This window comes from Cyprinus carpio, chromosome A16 (genome assembly GCF_018340385.1).
Source record: "Cyprinus carpio isolate SPL01 chromosome A16, ASM1834038v1, whole genome shotgun sequence".
NCBI classification, from domain to species: Eukaryota; Metazoa; Chordata; class Actinopteri; order Cypriniformes; family Cyprinidae; genus Cyprinus; species Cyprinus carpio.
In genome coordinates, this window is record NC_056587.1 from 22,369,561 (window position 1) to 22,392,520 (window position 22,960).

The 22,960-nt window shown below is 29.3% G+C and overlaps 1 protein-coding gene across 1 annotated transcript in view; it reads left to right on the forward strand.

The window, feature by feature from the left end:
- The window catches only part of zgc:158766 (uncharacterized protein LOC100009641 homolog), a 113,151-nt gene extending 97,338 nt beyond the window's left edge, over nt 1-15,813 (forward strand). The window contains 11 exon segments of the mRNA XM_042773280.1: nt 730-979; nt 1,965-2,054; nt 2,127-2,306; nt 2,308-2,352; nt 3,479-3,649; nt 3,721-3,898; nt 5,712-5,828; nt 8,784-9,032; nt 11,838-12,019; nt 12,955-13,014; nt 15,491-15,813. Of these exon segments, the coding sequence (XP_042629214.1) occupies nt 730-979; nt 1,965-2,054; nt 2,127-2,306; nt 2,308-2,352; nt 3,479-3,649; nt 3,721-3,898; nt 5,712-5,828; nt 8,784-9,032; nt 11,838-12,019; nt 12,955-12,996 (1,504 nt within the window). The 3' untranslated portion in view covers nt 12,997-13,014; nt 15,491-15,813.
- The last annotated feature ends 7,147 nt before the right edge of the window (nt 15,814-22,960 follow it).

Consider the following 22,960-nt stretch of genomic DNA (forward strand, 5'->3'; position numbering starts at 1 on the left):
TAATAAAATAATAAAAAAAAATATTTTTATTATTTTGAAATAATAAAATAACCATAAAAATATTGGTTTTATTATTATTAAATGTTCAGTTATATTTTACAGTATAGTATTATTACTTTAGTAAAACTACTAATATTAATTGTATTTATTTTATTAAATTTTATTAAAATGAATTTAATTTTTATCATTTGTTGAATGAAAAATAATAATAATAATAATAATAAATAAAAATAATAATAAAAACAAATTAATGAATAATATAATTTAAATTAATAAAAAATAAATTTTAGAAAATAATAAAAAAAAAAAAAAAAAAAATAATAAAGACAGTCTAAACTATTAGTAATAATAGTAAATAATAGAGATAATTAAACATAAATAAAAAAAATATTTTTACTGTTGTTCTGTAAAGAATTCTAATAATTAACTTTTTTTTTAAATGAACTCTCATTTTTTATTTTACAGTATAGTACAGTATCACTACTGATATTATTTTTATTGATTTGTTCAATTTTAATAATTTAATAAAAAACTGTGAGAGCGGCCTGAGACAGCTGAATTATTTATATGGTCTTGTGTAAGTTTTTCTCTACATGCTAAAGTTGACTGTAAATCCACATTTTAAAGCTGATTTTAAAAAGCCTCATGCCTAGAGATGCAGGACTGCGCAGCTCCCTGTGATTCTCCGTCAGTGTGTATCTCTTTATTCGCTGCTGTCGTTCGTTACAGTAAAATCCAGCACATCATGGACGAGATGATCTCCACTGAGAGAGAGTACGTCAGATCCCTCAGATACATCATCCAGCACTACTTCCCTGAGATGGAGCGACTGGACCTTCCTCAGGACCTCCGAGGCAAGCGCAGCATCATTTTTGGGAATCTGGAGAAGCTGTGTGATTTTCACAGCCAGTATTTCCTGACGGATCTGGAGAGCTGCGCTCACTCACCGCTGTCCATCAGCAGCTGCTTCCTCAAACACGTGAGTTTTTTTATTTATTTGAATGAAGAACATTTTTATTTTTATTAAATCACAGTTGTTTATTTTACAGTATAGTATTATATATTAGTAATATATTTCTTCATTGATTTATTATTACTACTACTACTACTACTACTACTACTGTTAAATACTCAATTTTTATTTCACACATAGTATTATATATTAGTAATATAATTTTTATTTTACAGTATAGTACTAGTATTACAGGTATATATTAGTAATATATTTCTTAATTTAAATATTATTAGTATTAATAGATACTTTTTTATTTTGTAGTATAGTATTATATATGTAATGTTTCTTCATTGATTTTTTTTTGTTAGCAATATTGTTTTATTTTGTAGTATAGTATTATTAGATATTCATTGTTTATTATTATTGTTAAATAAATATTAATTTTTATTTTACTGTATAGTATTATGTATATTATTAATGTAAATAAAATATAAGTACTTATTAATTAAATAAATAATGATAATATAAATAATTATTATATATTATTATATTATTATTATATTAATTACTATTATAATTATATTTTAATAAATAATTTAATTGATTTTTTAAAGAACATTTAATGTAAATATAATAAATATTCATTAATAATTAAATAAATCAATTGATTGTTTAATAATTAAGTAAAGCAAATAATAATTATTTTAAAACACTATTATTTATTTGAAAAAAATTTAATTCAAATAAACAATTTATAAATAATTTTTATTTATTTTATTTTTTATTTAATGTAAATAGAATTTGTAATTATTTAATAATTAAATAAAATAAAACATTTTAAAATGCAATTATTTTAATAATATTTTTAAATGATAATGTGTGTAATATGCAATGGTAGAAACTTGTAAACTGGTAGATAAATGCTGTTAAAATACTTCTTACAAATTTTAGAGATTTTGTCCATAGTGTCCACCTCTATGTAAGATATAAATGTGTTTTCCGCGGTTAGGAGGAACAGTTTGGGATGTACGCCTTGTACAGCAAAAACAAGCCACGCTCAGACGCTCTGCTAACGAGCCACGGAAACAGTTTTTTCAAGGTAAGTGCTGAAGGGTTCCTGTGCTCTGCAGAACAAGCAGGTGGAGCTGGGAGATAAGACTGTGCTCTGCAGGACAAGCAGGTGGAGCTGGGAGATAAGATGGACCTGGCGTCGTACCTGCTGAAGCCCATCCAGAGGATGAGTAAATACGCTCTGCTCCTGAAGGATCTGATCAAGGAGTGCGGTCAGTCTCAGGAACTAACTCACCTAACAAAAGAACAGCAGATGATAAAGTTCCAACTTCCACACGCAAAACACAAACTACCTCATGGACACCAACCCCACCCCCGGCTGTGATGTAAGCGGAGTTTCATTTCAATAAAATAATTATTATCATGTATTTGAATACATTTTATTCAAACAAATAATTGGATTTATTTGTTTATTCGAGAAAATAACATTTAATGTACAGAAAATAAATAACTATTTAATGAATATTTTTATTTAAAAATAAAAAATTAAATAAATAATAAGTAAATAAAATAAATTATTTGAATAATTAAGTAAATAATTGTTTTATTTAAAAATATTTAAAAATATAATTATTTATTTGACTTAATTTTATTCAAATAAATAATTGTATTATTTATTTATTTATTTATTTAAATAACAATGTAAGTAAATAATTATTATTTTAAAAAATTATTTTAATAAATCACAATAATTTTAATACATTTTAATAATAATAATAATAAATAAATAATTGTGTTTCATTTTATATTTGAGTAACTCAAATTTTATGTAAATAAAATAAATAGTTATTTAATAATTAAATAAATAATTGCTTTCTAAAATATTAATTGAATAAATGTTATTCAGATAAATAAATGTATTATTTATTTGTTTGTTTATTTGCTTTAATAAAATAATCAAATGTATAACTATTTAATAATTTAATAATACATAATTAAAAATATAAATATATTTTATTGAAATAAATTTTCGATAAAATAAATAAATTTGATAATCAAATAATTGTTTTATTTAAAAATATAATTATTTTCTGAGTAAATGTTATTCAGATAAATACATGTATTATTTATTTGTTTATTTGCTTTAAATAAAATAAAATGAATAACTATTTAATAACTAAATAAGAATAAAAAAAATAAATTTTTTCGATAAAATAAATAAATTTGGTAGTATCTAATAAAAAAACATTTAAAGCCAATAAAATAAATAATTATTTAATAATTAAAATAAATTATTTTAGGTTTCATTTATTCATTTTATCATTAAATCGTATCTCTTTCTTTGTTCCTATCATTTTTACTGATGATTGTTACTGTAATACAATTACTGTATTTCACAAAAAAAAAATGTATTTCTCAATACTGAGTGAATTAGAATTAGTTTCTATTATCAGTTTGATTATCTGTGGACATGATTTGACAGAGACTTATACACAGTGTTGTGTCCCTCAGGTCAATCTGAAGGAGCAGGGTCAGCTTCGCTGTCAGGACGAGTTCATCGTTTGGTGCGGACGCAAAAAATACCTGCGCCACGTTTTCCTTTTCGAGGATCTCATCCTCTTCAGCAAGACCAAGAAGATTGAAGGAGGATACGACATCTACATCTACAAACAGTCCTTCAAGGTACAGAATACGAGTCTGGTGTGTTTCTGCTGTGAGTTTTGTGAGCTGAAGAGTGTTTGCTCTGGTCTCAGACGGCTGAGATCGGGATGACGGAGAACGTGGGAGACAGCGGCCTGCGCTTCGAGATCTGGTTTCGCCGGAGGAAGTCACAGGACACCTTCATCCTGCAGGCCTCCTCTGGAGAGGTGAAGAACGTCTGGACCGCCGTCATCGGCAAGATCCTGTGGAGACAAGCCTTACGAAACCGAGGTCAGAGACTGTGACACCGAATTCATTTACCTTACATTACACAAAAATAAAAAATCTGATCAAATATAATAAATAAATAACTGGTTCATCCGAGCAGCTCCATGACTATACACTAAACAAACAATGTCATTTTTTCCAACATATTCTGCTTTTTATGAAGTCATGAAAATACAGGCTGTAATGCAATTCATATCTTTAAAGATAAACTAAAGACTTTTTTTTCCTAAAAATATGGTTAAAATCTTGCTAGTATTTTCAATTTATGGAGTAATAATAAGAGAAATCTAAAATCCCCTCTGAACTCTAATGTGACTTTCAATCAATAAATTATATACATTTAAATAATAATAATATGTAATTTAAATAATAATTATATAGAAAAACTATGTTCATATAATTAAATTTAATCAATATTTTTATAATATGAAATATAGATATTACTGTAAAATCCCCTCTGTGTACATTGTATAATATAGAAAAATAATATAAAAAATTATTTATATCATTTTATATTTATAAGCATTATGTAGGCATTACCTGAGTAATGCGTGGTGAAACATGATGACATTCATGAAATTATAAAAAGAGAATATCAAGATAAATTTGTAATATAATTTTTTTTTTTAGCAGTTCTAAGTATAGTGATATTTGTCCGTTTTTACCCATAAGAGTCAATCGTTTGTGAATCAGAAAGAATTGGCTCATAAGAGTCATATGTTTGTGAATCAGAAAGAATCTGCTCATAAGAGTCATTCGTTTGAGAATCACAAAGAATCAGCTCATAAGAGTCGTATGTTTGGGAATCAGAAAGAATCGGCTCATAAGAGTCATATTTTCTGAATCAGAAGAAATCTGCTCATAAGAGTCATATGTTTGTGAACAAAAAAAAATCTTTCAAAAAAATCAATTTTTTTAAAAACAAAAAAGAATCAGCTATTTATAAGAGTCTTATGTTTGTGAATCAGAAAGAATCGGCTCATAAGAGTCATATATTTATGATTTAGAAGAATCAGCTTTTAAGAGTCATATGTTTGTGAATCAGAAAGAATCGGCGCATAAGAGTCATATGTTTGTGAATCAGAAAGAATTGGCTCATAAGAGTCATATATTTATGATTTAGAAAGAATCAGCTTTTAAGAGTCATATGTTTATGAAACTGAAAGAACCTGTTCATAAGAGTCATATGTTTGTGAATCAGAAAGAATCAGCTCATAAGAGTCATTTGTGTTAGAATCACAAAGAATCAGCTCATAAGAGTCATATATTTGTGCATCTGAAAGAATCTGCTGATAAGAGTCAATTGTTTGTTAATCAGAAAGCATCGCCCCATAAGAGTCATTAGGTTGTGAATACAAGAGTCATTTGTTTTTGAATCTGAAAGAATCAGTTCATAAGAGTCATTTGTTTGTGAACCAGACTATGCTGGTTCTGTTTGTTTGTTGTGAAAACATCATCTTTTTATTTCACTGTGTTAAATCATAGTAAAAGCTCACAACTCTTTTGAAAGTGATGTGTTGTGCTGCAGTGCGGCGGCGTCTCACCGCTGCAGGAAACTGCTGTCTGTCGTTCACAGCTAGTCAAGATCAGTTACTAACCAGCCAAAACAGACAGATGTATGAACAGAAATTCAAAAGCAGAGCTATTATTTCAGCGCTGCGGTCTCACTGACAATGCATAGTGGGCTGTTTTTGTCTCATTTGCAGTACATTTAATAAACCTGCTTATGAAGAAACGCTAAAGCCTGTTGCATTATTCACTCTAGCTTGTGTTGATGGTTTTATATTGTGTGTGTGTGTGTGTGTTTGATCATTAGAGTTGCGGATGCAGGAGATGGTTTCGATGGGAATTGGAAACAAGCCGTTCATGGACATCAAACCCAGCGACTCTGCCATCAGCGATCGAGCCGTCGACTACATCATGAAAGGGTCAGGTAAGATGTCTGCGTCAGCAAGACATTAACATCATCATCTTCATCATCTTCATCTTTAGCCTCATACTGTTTCTCTGGCAGTCTGTCAAACAAATGATGCAGTGGCACAGAAATGATGCACTTCCCCTTTAAAGAATATAACACACACACACATACACACACACTATTACACACATATATATATATGTATACACATATATATATATCTATATATATGTATATACACACTGCTGTTCAAAAGTTTTGGGATCAGTAAGATTTTAATGAGTTTTAAAGTCTCTTCTGCTCACCAAGGCTGCATTTATTTAATTAAAAATACAGTAAAAACAGTTATATTGTGAAATATTATTACCATTTAAAATAATATTTTTCTATTTAAATATACTTTAAAATTTTAAATATTGAAAATTTTTGCTGCTTAATATTTTTTTTCTTTTTGGAATCTGTGATACTTTTTCAGGATTATTTGATGAGTGAAGTTTAAAAGAACAGTGTTTATTTAAAATAGAAATATTTTCTAACAATATATTTTATTATTACTATATACTATATTACTTTATTAAAACATAAAAAATATATATATAATGTACAGTATATATATATATAAAAACATCAAAATATATATATATATACACATACACATTTAAAATTAAAAATCATATAAAATACTAAAAAATTTGAAAAATAATTAATTCAATAAAAAATTTCAATTTAAAAAATTTTTTAAAATAAAAACAACTATTTTTATATCATTATGATTATTCATAAGTAAATTTAAACTCAAAATAAAAATAAAAATAATTATGTATAATATGAAAAAATAATAGTTATAATTATTTATAAACATATAATAAGAACAAATAATGTTATTTATATAAGATTATATATATATAATATTATCTATTAATATATATATATATATATATATCTATATATATATACATAATATGTTTATACAGAAAAAATTTAATTAGAATTATTTATATCATTATAAAATAAAAATGGGTTAACTGAAATACCAAAATATCTAAAATTAAAATGGAAATAAAACTAAAACTAAACACAAATATTAAAAAAGAACAAAAATGATAAACTTAATCATAAATTTAACTTATTAAAAGTTATTTATATCATTATATATAATATATTTAATTATATAATATGTTTTATATATATATTTTAATCTATTTATCAATAGTTCTTTATTTATCCTGAACCTAATGGACAGAAGACACAGACTCACTTGAAATATTTATTAAACGCAGCCCATATTCCGTCCTGTATGAAGGTATATTGTTATGTTATATTATTGTTATTATATGGTATATTGAATCAGAGTGAAGCACAGCCGGATCAGTGTTTGATCTGCAGATCATTTTAGAGCCGTGTGTGATCGAGAGAACAGTGTTTTGTTAGTGTTAGTGTGTGTCTATTAACTTCACTGTCTCACAGTCAAGGACTTGTGTTTGTGTGTGTGTGAGAGACTCGTCCACGCCTGTTTCACACAGAGTGTATGCGCTGTGTGTTCATTAACTATAAGCACGTCTGGATTTGAGGTCAAAATAAGGTATAGATGGAGGAGTTTTTGTATTTTCTTAATCAAAGCACAGTGAGCCTCTGCTGCTTCTGCACCGCACATGAATTGTGTGTGTGTGTGTGTGTGTTATTGTGTGTGTGCGTGTGGTGTGTGTGTGTGTTGTGTGTGTGTGTGTGTGTGTGTGTGTGTGTGTGTGAAACAGGCGTTAGGCATTAGAAGCTTTTGAAAATAACACATCAAATGAATGATGAATGTCTGTAGACTGACAGAGCGCAGACACACACACACAGACGATGTGCGCTTCACACACATCAAAACACAAACACTCTTCGTTATTTGTTATGTGTTCATTCGGTGCATATTGTGTGCATGAACATCAAATCATCTATGTTTATTTTTTAATGCTGCAGTGAAACAACACAGTATCAAAATATTAATAGACTGGTCATAAATATTTAAATTCCCATTAAAATGAATATATATATATACTATATATATGATATATATATATATTATATATATATATATAGTATATATAAAATTGAAAGTATAAAAATATGAAAATAGGAATATATATAAATATAATATATATATATATATAATATATATATATTATATATATAGTTTTTATTTTATTATATTATTTATTTGTTTAATTTATATTATATATTAAATATATGTATAATGATATAATATAAACATTTTTTATGTTAAAATGTCGTACTTTTTAAGAAAGGACAATTTCTTTCTTATGATTTTTAATCTATTTTACTATTATCATGCCTATTTTATTTCAGTTGGTTGCCAAAGCAGTAATTTTTGTTTAAGATTTCTAAGTTTAATTTTGTCTTCTAATTGTAATATTTTAATTGAGCTTCTTTCTTTCTTTCTTTCTTTCTTTCTTTCTTTCTTTCTTTCTTTCTTTCTTTCTTTCTTTCTTTCTTTCTTTCTTTCTTTCTGTGTATGTATTTATTTATTCATTTCCCTGGGAATCAAACCCATGACCATGATTCATTTATTCATTCATTCATTTAGTCATGCATTTATTTACAGCATTGAGCTCAGTGTTATCTAAGTGATTATTGCACAATTCATAACTACACAATAACTAAACACAAACACAAAACTACAACAAATTAAAAATTACAAAAAAAAAACAAAACATACTGAATCTTTAAAAGATTTAATCCTTAAAAAAACAACTATGTGTTGTCCTAAAGAGCTTTATTTCACTTAATGCACAAGTTTTAGTTGTATACAGTTATATACAGAAACAGCACTGGAAGCTTCTACAGTTCATCACTTCTGTATTGTTTCTGTGGAGCTGCAGCGCTTCAGGGTTCACTGCTTCACTCCTGCAGCCGAGTTCATGTGGATGCATGTGGAGTCTGATTTTTGTCCGTCTTCGGTCTCTGCAGAGTCGCGGATGCGGGCGTCCATCGCGGTGTCCTCGTTCGATCACTCCACGCCGTTTAAGAGACCGCACTCCACCATCTCCAACAGCAGCTCGTCCTCGTCCAGCAGCCAGTCCTCGTCCTCTCTGCTGGGGTCCCTGAACCTGCACCTCTACCCGTCTCACCCGTCTCACCCGTCTCTGAGCCACTGGCCCTACGACTGCATCGAGGAGGACGAGCTCGAGCACGACTCCACTCTCCAGTCCTCCATGAGTGAGTCGTGTGACACTGAAGACTGGAGAAATGATGCTGAAAGATCACAGAAATAAATTACATGTTATCAGATATTCACATAGAAAAGAGTTATTTTACATTAAAATAATATTTCACAATTTTTACTGTATTTTTTATCAAATAAATGCAGCCTTGCTGAGCAGAAAATATTTGTTTTTTAAAAAACAAAAACAAATCTGTAATCAGTCTATAGATGTGTGTCCTCCTGAAAACAATCAAAATGTAATTTATTCCTGTGTAATTAAATTTTTATGTTTTTTTTTTTCATTTGGATGAGCGTCACAGAACACATATTTTGTGCACAAACATCAAATCATCACTTCAAATAAAATACAGTATCAAAATGTTGATAAATACTGTTTGAAAACAACAACAACCTTAATTATCATAAAATCAAAAATTAACTGACCTTAAAGTCAAATAAATAAATATGTAGAATTTAGAGTTTTTTTTTTTTTTTTTAGATTTAGAGAATATCTGTTTTGTTTTTTTTCAGATTTTTTTTTTTTTATTATTTTGAACGGAGAAGATGGACCATTATTAATATTTGAGCACCCTCCTAAATGTACAGATACTTTACAATGTCATGTAAAAACATGAGGACCATTATTAATATTTGAGCACCATTTATAATTTATAATAACTGAGCAGCAAATCATCATATTAGAATGATTTCTGAAGATCATGTGACACTGAAGACTGGAGTAATGATGCTGAAAATACACCTTTGATCACAGAAATAAATTATATTTTAAAATATATTCATATAGAAAACAGCCGTTTTTAAATTCTAATAATATTTTAAAATTTTTACTGTATTTTTGATCTAATAAATGCAACCTTGGTGAGTGGAAGAGACTCTTTTAACAACATTAGAAACACACACACACACTGATAAATCTATATATATATATACACATATATACTTGTTTGGAAAGTTTCACTCTGCAAAAAACATGTGTGGTTCTTCATAATTAGTTAGCCGAGTTCATCTATGGTCTACATTTGTCAATATCTGTCAGGATGTGTCATCTGATAATTGAGTCTGTGGTGGGCAGAAGGTGAAAGCAGCTGTTAAGACAGGAAGTGTGAAACAGGAAACGGGCCCCTCTCACTCTGCTGGTGTTTGTTTTGTTGACTGGAGCCCAGTGGAAACTCAGAGCAGAGGGGCTGAAGGTGTGCGGTTTCACTGGGCAGCGTAAAGATACACCCACAAAGACAAAGACAAAAATACTAATACTAGATCCAGTCCTGCACTTATTATTACACAAGATTCTGTCCAGTTCCACTTCCTGTTCCGGCCTGAAAACCTACAATATTTCTGATAATTCTATTATTAACTGTACTTGCTGCGATTATACTCACCAAAGCTGCATTTATCTGATCGAAGATACAGTAAAGGTGGTTATATTGTGAAATATTAATTCAAAATAACAGTTTTCTATTTTAATGTTTTAAAAGTGTCACATGATCTTCAGAAATCATTCTAATATGCTGATTTGATGCTCAAGAAACATTTCTGATTATTATCAATGTTGAACACAGAGTATCGGTGCATCCGTAACATTTTATATTTATATTAATATTTAATTATTTTACGAATTCATAAATATAAATTACTGTCACTGTTGATCAATTTAATGCGTGCTTGCTGAATAAAAGTTTTAATATTTTTTAATAAATAAATTAAGTAAAATTCTGTTAATAAATAAATTACTTCACTTTTAATCATTTTAATGCATCCTTGCTGAATAAAAGTATGAATATTTTTAATTAATTAAGTTACTTACTGTAAATAAAAAAATACTGCCACTTTTGATCAATTTATTGTGTCCTTATTGAATAAAAGTATTATTTTTTTTAATAAAAAATTAATTAATTAAAATTAATTTTGACTGCTAAAAAGTTAAAAAAATGCTGTTCCTTTTAATAAGTTTAATGTGTGAATAAAAATATTATTGTTTTAAAATAAGTAAATTATAATAACGTAAATGATACTGTAACTTTTAAATAAATTACTGCTCACGTTTTATTATTTTTATCAATTTAATGTTAATTACATTACTGCCACTTTTGATCAATTTAATGTGTCCTTACTGAATAAAATTACTGCCACTTTTGATCAATTTAATGTGTCCTTACTGAATAAAAGTATTAATTTTTTAATAAATAAATTAACAAATAATATAAATTACTGTAAATAAACAAATTGCTGTCACTTTTAATCAGTTTAATGTGTCCTTGCTGAATAAAAGTATTAATATTTTTAATTAATAAATAAAGTTAATTACTGTAAATTAAAAAATGCTTTCCCTTTTAATGTGTCCTTATTTGATAAAAATATTATTGTTTTAAAAAAGTAAATTAAGAATGTAAATTACTGTAAATAAATAAATTACTGTCACTTTTGATCAATTTAATGCATCCATACTGAATAAAAGTATTAATACTTTTAATAAATAAATTAAGAAAGTAATTTACTGTAAATAAATTAATTACTGTTACTTTGATCAATTTAATGCGTCCATGCTGAAAAAAGTATTAATATTTTTAATGAATAAATTAAGAATGTAAATAACTGTAAATAAATAAATTACTGCAACTTTTGATCAATTTAATGGATCTTTACTAAATAAAAGCATAATTGTTTTTTATATATAAACAAATACATTTAATAAATAAATACAAAATATATATAATTAATATCTGTGTATGTGTGTATATATATATAGTTGTTCTGCATTGCTGAGTAAGAGAGTGAAGTGTTGTGTTGTGCGTCTGCAGTGAGTGACGGCGCTGACAGCTCCAGTGACCGCGTGAGCGTCCAGCATCATCCTGCGTTACTGATGGAGAGCTACGGCTCGCATCTGTCCACGCCGTCCCCGTCTCCTCCTAACGTCACGTCCTCCGTCCTCTTCCACAAAGAGCAGGAGCTGCAGAATCAGAGCAGCAAGTTCATCACAGCGGTGAGAGTCTCTCACCGAACACTGAGCAACCACACGCTCACTGCTGTCACAGATCAGAAAACTAACTGTTTAGGCCTTTAGAGAAGAATTAGTATTTAAAAGGGATTGTTTTTATGATGTAGGATTAAAGGATTATGACGGTTGTTGACAGTAAATATTTCCTTGATCTTGACCTTTATATATTTATCAGTCAATAAATCCAATTTATTTGAATCTTAAACATTTTAGCTAATTGAATATCACTTGCTCCACATATTTTTTTTTTTTTTTGACCATGTGCATGCTTTTTATTTTTATAAATTTAGTTGTTTAAATAATGAACAGGTTTATGTGAAGGACCAAACCTGCAGAAGTCAAAAATGAAAAGAAGGAATTAATGAATGAAATGACACTTTTGCTTGTTATAATAAATAAAGGAAGGAAGGAATATTATTAATAAAATAAATATAATATGGACTTGCTATTTAAAAAATTTTATTCTTTCATTTTATTCTTTAGTTTATTTTTTATTATATGTTTATGTTAATTAACTTTTGCTTGTTATTATTATATTATTTATTATTCAGGGTTTAATATTATTTAATAATAATGTATTAATGTATTAATAATTTACATATTTTTTTAAAAATGATTTAAATTAAATAGACGCAAATAGTTGATAATAATCTATGCCATGATTTTATTTATTTGCTCATTTATTCAATAATGTTAAGTTTATATTAAAACTGTGTAATCCAAATGCATGGACATTTTATATGCAATTCAAATACATAATTGCATATGTATTTATAATATTTTGTGTTACGCATCACTATTACTGTCGCTCATGCTCAGTGATTTAAGCAAAGTGTTTAGACGTGTAACTGGTTCTGCACCGTTCCGTGCTCTTGTAGTTTATCTAACGTTAGTTTCGTCTGACGTGTTTGTTTTACCAGAGCAAGACTTCAGGTCTGTTAGGCCTCTCAACTCTGGTCTGAATCAAACGCTTCAGATCAGTAAGTAACTGTGTGTTTCCTGATAACGCTTGAGACTGAGGCTCGTCTGAATGTTTCTGTGTCGCGCTGCATGTGTGTGTTGGGCTTCAAGGGTCCTCCTGGTGCTTCAATATTTGGGGTTATTCTGAGCTTAATGTGACAGTAACATCATCCTCAGTGAGTCTGAATGTGTTTAAATGTGTTCACTGTAATGCATTTACAGTGAAAATCTACATGCATTTACATGCAGTTCATGTTTTAGTAAAGCTGTTTTTTTTAGTTGTTTTTAGTTTACCAATAAAAAATGTCTGTTGCGGTAAAGCTGCAATATTCGTCATTGTCATGTGTCACACATGCGATGCATGCAAACCATTTTGAAAAGAAATATATGTTGTCGTCATTGTCATGTGTCACACATGCGATGCATGCACATTATGTTGAAAATAACCATCCGTTCCCCGCGAATCACGTGCACTGCAATGCATGTTGAAGATCCTGTGTGTCGAGTCTTATTTGTGTCAAGTTTTGACAAAAACTTTTGAGATAAACAAGTTGAAATGCTGATAAACAGTTGCATAAATGCTGTGAAATCATGGAGAGAAATTATTTATGTAGATTGAATAAGCTGTGCGATGCTCTGCAAAGATGCGTTCACACTGACAGCGATTCACAGCGTCAAAACTAAAGGAAGTCATAAATTTGCAGTCTCAGCCGACGATGTGCGAGCGATTTTTGAAGATGCATCAGACGTCTTTAAATTACAGTTGGAAACTGTCAATGAGCACAAACCAAGGTTGCACAATATTGTAAAAAAAAAAAAAAACTGCCATTGCGATATGGAAACATACAGGAATTTTTGTTTTTCTGCAACATTTGTGGTATGAAAAATACAGGATTTTTGTTTTTCTACTATATTTGCGATATGAAAATACAGGATTTATAGTTTTTCTGCAGTATTTATGATATGAAAAAATAGAGGAACTTTTGCTTTTCTGCAGTATTTGCGATATGAAAAAATACAGGAATTTTTAGTGTTTCCGCAATATTTGCAAAATGAAAAAATACAGGCATTTTTGTTTTTCTGTATTTTTTTTGACATGAAAAATACAGGATTTTTTGTTTTTCTGCAGTATCTGCAATATGAAAAATACAGGATTTTTTGTATTTCTGCAATATTTATGATATGATGAATAGAGGAGTTATAGTTTTTCTGCAGTATTTATGATATGAAAAAAATACAGAAATTTTTGCTTTTCTGCAATATTTGCAAAATGAAAAAAATACAGGAACTTTTTGTTTTTCTGTATTTTTTTGACATGACAAATACAGGATTTTTTGTTTTTCTGCAGTATTTGCGATATGAAAAACTACAGGATTTTTTATTTTTTCAGCAATATTTGTGATATGAAGAATACAGGATTTTCGTTTTTCTACTATATTTGCGATATGAAGAATACAGGATTTTCGTTTTTCTACTATATTTGCGATATGAAAAAACAATAATTATATCTTCACTACATTAAATACAAAAAAAAAAATACATTATTTATTTCATTTATATTCATAATTATATGAAAAAAGAAAAAAAAATGATTTCTTCATTATTCAAAATATGCGAAATGAAAAAAATACAGGAACTTTTTGTTTTCTGTATTATTTGCGATATGAAAAATACAGGATTTTTTGTTTTTCTGCAGTATTTGCAATATGAAAAAATACAGGATTTTAGTTTTTCTGCAGTATTTGCAATATGTAAAATACAGGATTTTTTAGTTACTTTTTTGTTTTTCTGCAGTATTTGCAATATGAAAAAATACAGGATTTTAGTTTTTCTGCAGTATTTGCAATATGTAAAATACAGGATTTTTTAGTTTTTCAGCAATATTTGCGATATGAAAAAATACAGGAACTTTTGCTTTTCTACAGTGTTTGCAACATGAAAAAATACAGGAATTTGAGTTTTTCTGCAATAGTGACTTACTGACTTACAATATTGGCAATATTGATTTAAATAGCTACTGTATATTTGGAGAAGAATTAATAATTCTAGAATGAGAGAGGCAAATTAGTTTGTGAGTGCATCTGCTTAGAGAATAAAAATAACTTTAAGAAGAAAATAAAAAGTTAAAAAGAAAAAAAAATGTTGAAAAAATAAATCAATCAACATTAAAATAAGAAACCTATTGCAATAATGCTATTATTTTAAAATAAAAAATGAGTAATAAAAATAATACGATAATACAGTAATTTAGCATTGTATATTAGGATTATTGTCGGCTTTGGTTCCTCTTTTGTAAATTGCTAAATGCATAAATGTAAATGGACACAATTTGACTTTTGCATTAATCCTTATTCGAAATCAGTTTTATTTTGATATATCATGCAACCAGCGGTACTCATGATCACTGTCAGTGTGAACTCTTAATAAACATCTAATTATTAGCAGTGACCTGCACATCAGCGTTTCACATAACTTCTCTTTTATTTTTCAATGCAGCTGTGAATCCATCGAGACGGAGTGACGGGAAAGCAGCGTTTGGTTGTGGACGTGTTCTGACAAACGGAGATCAAATGCACTGAGACATTTCATCATTTCATACACTGATAATCATCCAGAGCCTCACTGATGGATATGAATTCTGACTGCAGTGCAGAATAAAAGCTCCTCAGCAGTGCTGGTACGTTACAGGACAGAGGTCACAGATGTACATGATTTCAGCTCTTCTACTTTTACTTCTTTCATTCGGAGACTTCAGAGACTTCACCACTCGACATCTGACTCAGTGTTTCTGATTGTACAAATAGCTGAATGATTTGAGTTCACTAACAAAAAACAAAAACCACACAATTACTACAAATTATATAAATCATACATTCCGACAATTAACAATGAAAATAAAAATAAAAGAGTAAATAAAATCAAATTGAATTTGTGATTTATTTAAATGGTTCCCAACTCAAATGCATAAGTAACATACAGAAATAAGTCCCTTTGAATTACATTAATTCAATCTATAAAGATGGAAATATGTACAGAGAAATAATATCCAGCTTTAACGCTAATAAAACACAATAAACAAATAAAGCTGTACCCATATTAAATCACCTTTTTGGTCAATTCAGTTCACACACACACCCCCACACACACACACACACACACACATATATACTGTGTGTGTGTGTGTGTGTGTGTGTGTGTGTGTGTGTGTGTGTGTGTGTGTGTGTGGTGTTATATATAATATATATATACATATATATATATATATATATATATAATATATATAATTATTAGTTTTTTTTTTCTTTATTTTTTTCACTGATTATAGTATATTAAAAATATAAAATAATTATATATATATATATATATATATATATATATATATACAGCTAATAAAAAACAAAAATATAAAGCTGCAAGCGGCATCACCGCTTAACATCTGCATTTATACAATAAACAAAACAATAATAAATGCATTTTTATTATGCAAGCCAAATCTTCCATGTTTAGCACGTCATCTCTCTTCAGTCAGTATTTTATTTTTGCGATTCCCGCTGCGGATCTTGAGCGTTTTCAGCATCACACAGGAAGAGAATCTGCTCTTACTCACTGAAGATACTTCTGCTTTCCTCTCTTTAGTTCTTTAATTCTATTCTTGTTGCTTGTGAGAAAAGCTGAGCTGAGAACTGCGAACACATCCCTCCTGCTTGATCACGTCGTCACTGTTTATGGTCACGCTTCTCTCTGTAAAACCAGTATATGAGCACCGCAGCGATGAGCATGTCCATCAGAGTCACACACAGCACCAGGACCTCCATCTGCATGATCACACACACACACACACACACACACACACACACTTCATCTTCAGCTGACAACAATCAAGTTAATAAACCAACAAAAATCTCAATCTCATGCATCAATTACATGAAGTCTGTGAAGCTTATATACCTCTTATATTTCACCTCACAATCAAAAGAAAGAAACAAAAGCCATGTTTTAGGATCATTACCATTCTTCCTGTTTTTTAAAGCTTTTTACTTTACATTTTTAAGCATATTTTTAAAGCATATTATTCCCACAAATTCTCACTGTAATGCAATTAAAATATAACACTTACATATTATTAATACATTATTTAAAAATATATTTTAGGTCTATTTACGTTTTTTTTAATGCATTTCGATAGAATTTGTTTCTTTACCTTTAATTTATGCTTTTTTCAAATAAACAACCCATTGTATTACAGTAAATTTATGTTAAATGTGTAGTTGTCATAAAATAATGTCATAATGCAAATAATCTTAATTGTCCTTAAAATAGACTTGATATTCTTTATGCAAAATGTATTTATTTATATTAATTTATAATAAATGTTATTCATGATTAAATAAAATATTTATATATTATAAAATAAAGTAATATAATATTTATAATCAAATACATTATAATAATTTGTTACAAATATATATCTTATTTAGAATGTATTTTATATTATAATATTATATTATATAAAAATTTATATAAATTTTTCGTCCCCTTTTCATTTTGATCTGATTGTGTTTTTATGAGATTCACACACTTTGTATTTGGCATCTTTCAGAAACTTTGTCTTTTGACAAATTTGAGAACATGTTTTATGCATTTGATGTAAATGTGAAGTATAAATGTTCATAACTACAGGAATTGTTGATAATTATTAAGCCTACCTTGTCCTGGATCATATTTCCACCTGGTTGAAGGTCAACAATCAGGAGAATCACTCCGATCCCAGACACGGCCAGACACCCGATGTTAGCAATGAAACAAGTCTGGAAACAAAACTATTGTTTGTACTTTCCAAAAATTGCAATATTTCAATATTCAAACGTACACTCTAACCTGTAGAAGATTGGGATGTTTGTACAGAAGATTAGACAAGATTCCAGCAATGACAAACTGGAAGAAAAAGAGAAAGGTTTTAGGTTGTTGCATCAGATGATCCACGTTATTAATAAATATATATTGATTATTTTCTGTAGCATTTGTGAAATGTTTGTCTATAATGTCTCAGAATCAAAAATGTGGTATTTTATCATGAATGTGTTCGTGCATGAACTGCACAGTGAAATATATCGCAGAGGGAATGAAGCTAACCATTATTCCAGTAATGATGGGAACTCGGAATAAAGTCAGTAAATAATCACCGATCCCGAACGACACTGCAAACACAACCCCGATCCCAAAACTCAGGATCCCACTGGATGATTGAATGGCCTACGGGTGAAAATAAAGCACATTTACAATATTTAAATATGACCAGCTTAGAATTTTCACGGTAAAAAATTCTACAGGATCTACAAACCCTCTGAAGAACGTTATATTATATTCCAAAATCAAAAGAAAGGAAAAAAGGAATTTATATTTTGCATAAAGCTTGCTTTTAGGATTGTGACATTATTTTCAGGACATTTTAAAGAAAGTTTCGAGACAAATCCTCACCAAGATATTTTATTTACATTTTATTAATACATAATAAAAGTGTATTTATACGTTTAAAGTTTTAAGTGTGTTTATACATCCTGCTAGACTTGATGTTGTGCTGGATTTAATTTATAAATAAAAAACAAAAACAAACTTAATTATAATTTTTCAAATAATTATGAAAATAAATGTCACAGTGCAAGGAAGTAAAGCTGTCCTTAAAACAGGCTTGATTTTCTTCATGCAAAAAATATTCTATTATATTATAATTTATTTTAATTTAATTTATTATAATTTTTCAAATTTATACAATGTATTTTCTTTTTTAAGCATATTTCCCATTAAAAGTATCACTGTAATGCATTTAAAAAATACATTATATTTTATTATTAATGCATTTATTTAAAATATATATTTAAAATATATATAATATTTAAAATATGTATTTATATAATAAGAAGAAGAAGAAGAAGAAAAAAAACTGCAACAACACCGTAAACCCTAAAACACAGCACAATGGACAGCAAAATTCAAAATACATGTAAGAAATATACATAACACTGTGCCCTAAAGATGGAAAAATAACAGGTGCAAACAAACATAATAACACTGTGCCCTAAAGATGGTAAGTTAAAAATATATCACTGAGTCAACCTAAATGCATTCATGTATACCAACAAATCTAACTTTTATGGGTTAAATTAAGCAGAAATAGATCTTTAAGGAAGCAACTGCAGGTGACTAGTGTACAAACTGGATATTAATGTGATAATGATAGATAACGTGATGTCAGTGAATGTGCGTGGAGTCTCACCGCGCAGGTGGCCGGTCCCTTCCTGAGGAGCCCCTGCAGAGCCGGCACGGGGCCCGGCAGAACTTCACTGGCCCTGTAGTACTTGATGAGCGGCCCTTCATCACCGTGTCTTCCTCCCGCCGAGTCCTCGTGTCTCTGAATGTCCATCTCTATATCTGCCCTGGCCATATTCTGACAATAAACACACATACAAGCCAGAAAACAGAATTCATTCTCACACTCAAATATTTCAACACACAGTTTACTGACGGTTTTTCCATTACTTTAACTTATCAAAATAACCAATTTCTACTTCATTTTGTAAGTTATAAGATTCCAGACACAAGCCGATTTGATTCAACTTAAAAATTTGGAAAAGTTGCGTTGTTCACAGTGTATTACAAAAAGAAAGTGCATCTGCATCTGCTTTCTGTTGTATATTTCATAAATATTATAGTCCAAGATATCAAATGCTTGGTAAAGCATGAATTGAATAAATAGAATTCTCATGTTGTAAATATTTGTAAATATGCATGAAACCCTCATTAAAATACACTGTAAAAATTGTATAAATAAGTCAACATGTTTTTTCATTAGGTTAACTAAAATCAAAATTAGTTAACCATTTTAAACTTTACAAGATTCAGCTTGAGTCAGTCAGTCAATCTTCATTAACTCATAAAATGTAACCAATTTCAACTTCATTTTTTTATGAGATTAAATCTGATTTGTTGCAATGACTTGTACAGACAACTTAAATTAATTTGCAAATGATTTCACAGAACAGAAAGTACATTTGCTTCCACTTTCTGTTGTATATTTCATAAGTATTATAATCCAAGAAATCAAATGTTGGGCAAAATCTAATAAAGCACAATATGAATTAAACGGAAGTTGTAAAAAAGCATGAAACCCTCACTGAAATGCATCTCGTTTAGGATTCTTCGTGTTCTTCTATTCAACCACCAACCATTTTAATTTCATAAATAGTTTTGGCTTTAATATTCAGTCTTATCATTATAACAAATTCCTATATCTTCTGAATATATTCTATAAAAAAACACAAAAATGCAGAGTTACTGAGCGTCTTACCCAGCCGAGTCTGTCTTCCGTATTATAGAGGAGAAAAGATCATGGTGTCACTTCAGTGTTTTTTTTTTTTTTTTTTGATACCCAACAAACCACTTTCATGTGGTCGGTCAAAGGGAAAAAAAGAAAAAAAGGAACTGTGATGTGAGAAGTGATGATGTGAGTGTTTGAGCTGCGCTTCTCAAAGAAACTTCTGCTATCTGAACAGACAAACCTGCAGAAGCTCTTCATCTGGACTTCAGTTTATCCAGCGGGTAAGACATTTTTAGCACTAAGAGACTCTAATAAAACACAAAACACTCTTACAGATGAATAGTGAGATTCAGAGAATTGGGCTGATCATTTGCCATCAGGATCTGTATGTGTGTTATTAAATCTTTCAGAGAAATTAATCTTGGTTTATTCACTGCATTATAAGTTGCTGAATTCACCCCAGACTTCCTGTACGCAGAGTTAAAACGGTGGGCATTCTGTAAAGTGTGGGTGGGATCGGGTGGGTCGGATCACTTTTCATACTTTGTTGAATAAAATTCTTAAATGTTAGTTCATTTATGACTAAAATGATGTGTGGAGTCGGTTTGGCAGAGTGTTAAAATACGAGAGTTTCAAGAAGGAAGCAACTGACTGACGTTCATTTTAACACATACTAACACCAAGTTGTAAAAAAAGTTCCCATGAAACGTTATTTCTCTGAACATTCAAGACATCGTTTCTTCTTGTTTCTGTGAACGTTAGTGAAAACATAAATGTTACATTTTGGAATTTTGCAAACATCATGTTACTTTTGAACGTTCTCTGAACATTCCGGAACTTGTAAACAGTAACATTTGAAAAACGTCAAAGTGACGTTTAAAAAAGTCGCAAAGTCTACAACATTTAAGAAAAAATGTTCCATGAATGATAAATGTATAAATGTTTTTGCACTAATGTTTTGGTAACACTTTAGTATAGGGTCCAATTCTCACTATAGTTGCTTCTTAGCATGCCTATTATCAACCAATTGGCTGTTTATTAGTGCTTATAAAGCACATTTTCTGCATGACCATATTCTACATCCCTAAACAACTACCTTACTTTGGACCTTAAAGTAAAGTGTGACCATGTTATTAAAGACTTTCTGTTAACTTTGAGAGTTCTTCCATGCCTCTTGTTTTGGGGTGACAGACAGCGTGGTGGAGAGATGCGCTACACGTTTAAGCCGGACGACTGTATGGTCATCAGCATTCCTCTGGGAAACCTCAAGAACATGAGAGATGGCCAGCTGATGCCCGAGAAATTCACCTGCATCTTTAAAGACGCTTACAAGGTCTTTCTTAAAGGACGACCAAAGGAACTCGGGGTACGTACCGCATTTAAATGCATACAAATGTTGCAAAAAATTACTTTCTTTTATGATTTAATTATTTATTTTACAATTATTTTACCCATCATATTAGAACCCATCAGTGTTTGCCAAAATAATTGTTGCTAGGGCATTGCTAGGTGTTTTTATTAATTTAACCTTTATTATTCCATTAAAACTGTGGATACTGATGTAGTTGCTGTGTGTTCTGTGAGGTGTTGTGTTTCCTTCACATTTGTGTGGTTTTTAGAGTTTAGTTTCAGGTTAGTATCTGAGCAGAAACTAGACAGGTTAGTTTATCTAGAAATATATCAGATGTTAAGATAAAATCAACAGGAATTCATTACGGGGGCATTAGTCAGTTTCAGTGGTATTTTTGGCCTGAATGCAGGTTGATTTGTGACCCTGATTCCAACACATGAGCAGAACTAGAGATTTCATCATATGTACATTTACATTTAGTCATTTAGCAGAAGTGTCTTACAAAAGAGGACAATGGAAGCAGTCAAAATCAACAAGAGAGCGATGATATGCAAGTACTATAACAAATCTCAGTTAGCCGAACGCAGTACACATACTGTAGCAAAGGTTTTTTCTTTTGTTGTTTTTTTTTTTAAGGGGATTTATGAGATATTTAGTCATTTTCAGTAGGATTTTTGTACTGAATGCTGTAAAAAATGTTATTTGAAAACTTAACCTGATGGTCATTCATCACATATGGAAGACTGTTTCCACCACTCAATAAAAAAATACAAAAGGGAATTGTTTTTTTTTTTTTTTTAAATCTCACAATTCTGACTTCTTTTCTCAGTTACAAAGTCCAGTTCTGAGGGGGAATAAAAGACTGACAATTTTCTTACAATTGTAAGTTTATATCTCACAGTTATGACTTTATAATTTGTAGTTGCATGTTATAAAGTCAAAATTATGAGATATAAACTCACAGTTTGCCATTCAAGTTTATATCGAGCAATTACTGACTTTGTAACTTGGAATTGTGAGTTTATATCAAATTCTTTGTTTATATCACGCAATTCTGAGAAATAAAAACTCAGAATTGCAATAAAAAAGTCAGAAATTTAAGAAATGTGAGATAAAAAAAATTATTTAATTAATTAATTAAAGGTAAATGCAATCACCTTATATATATATACAGTACAGACCAAAAGTTTGGAAACATTACTATTTTTAATGTTTTTGAAAGAAGTTTCTTCTGCTCATCAAGCCTGCATTTATTTGATCAAAAATACAGAAAAAAACAGTAATATTGTGAAATATTATT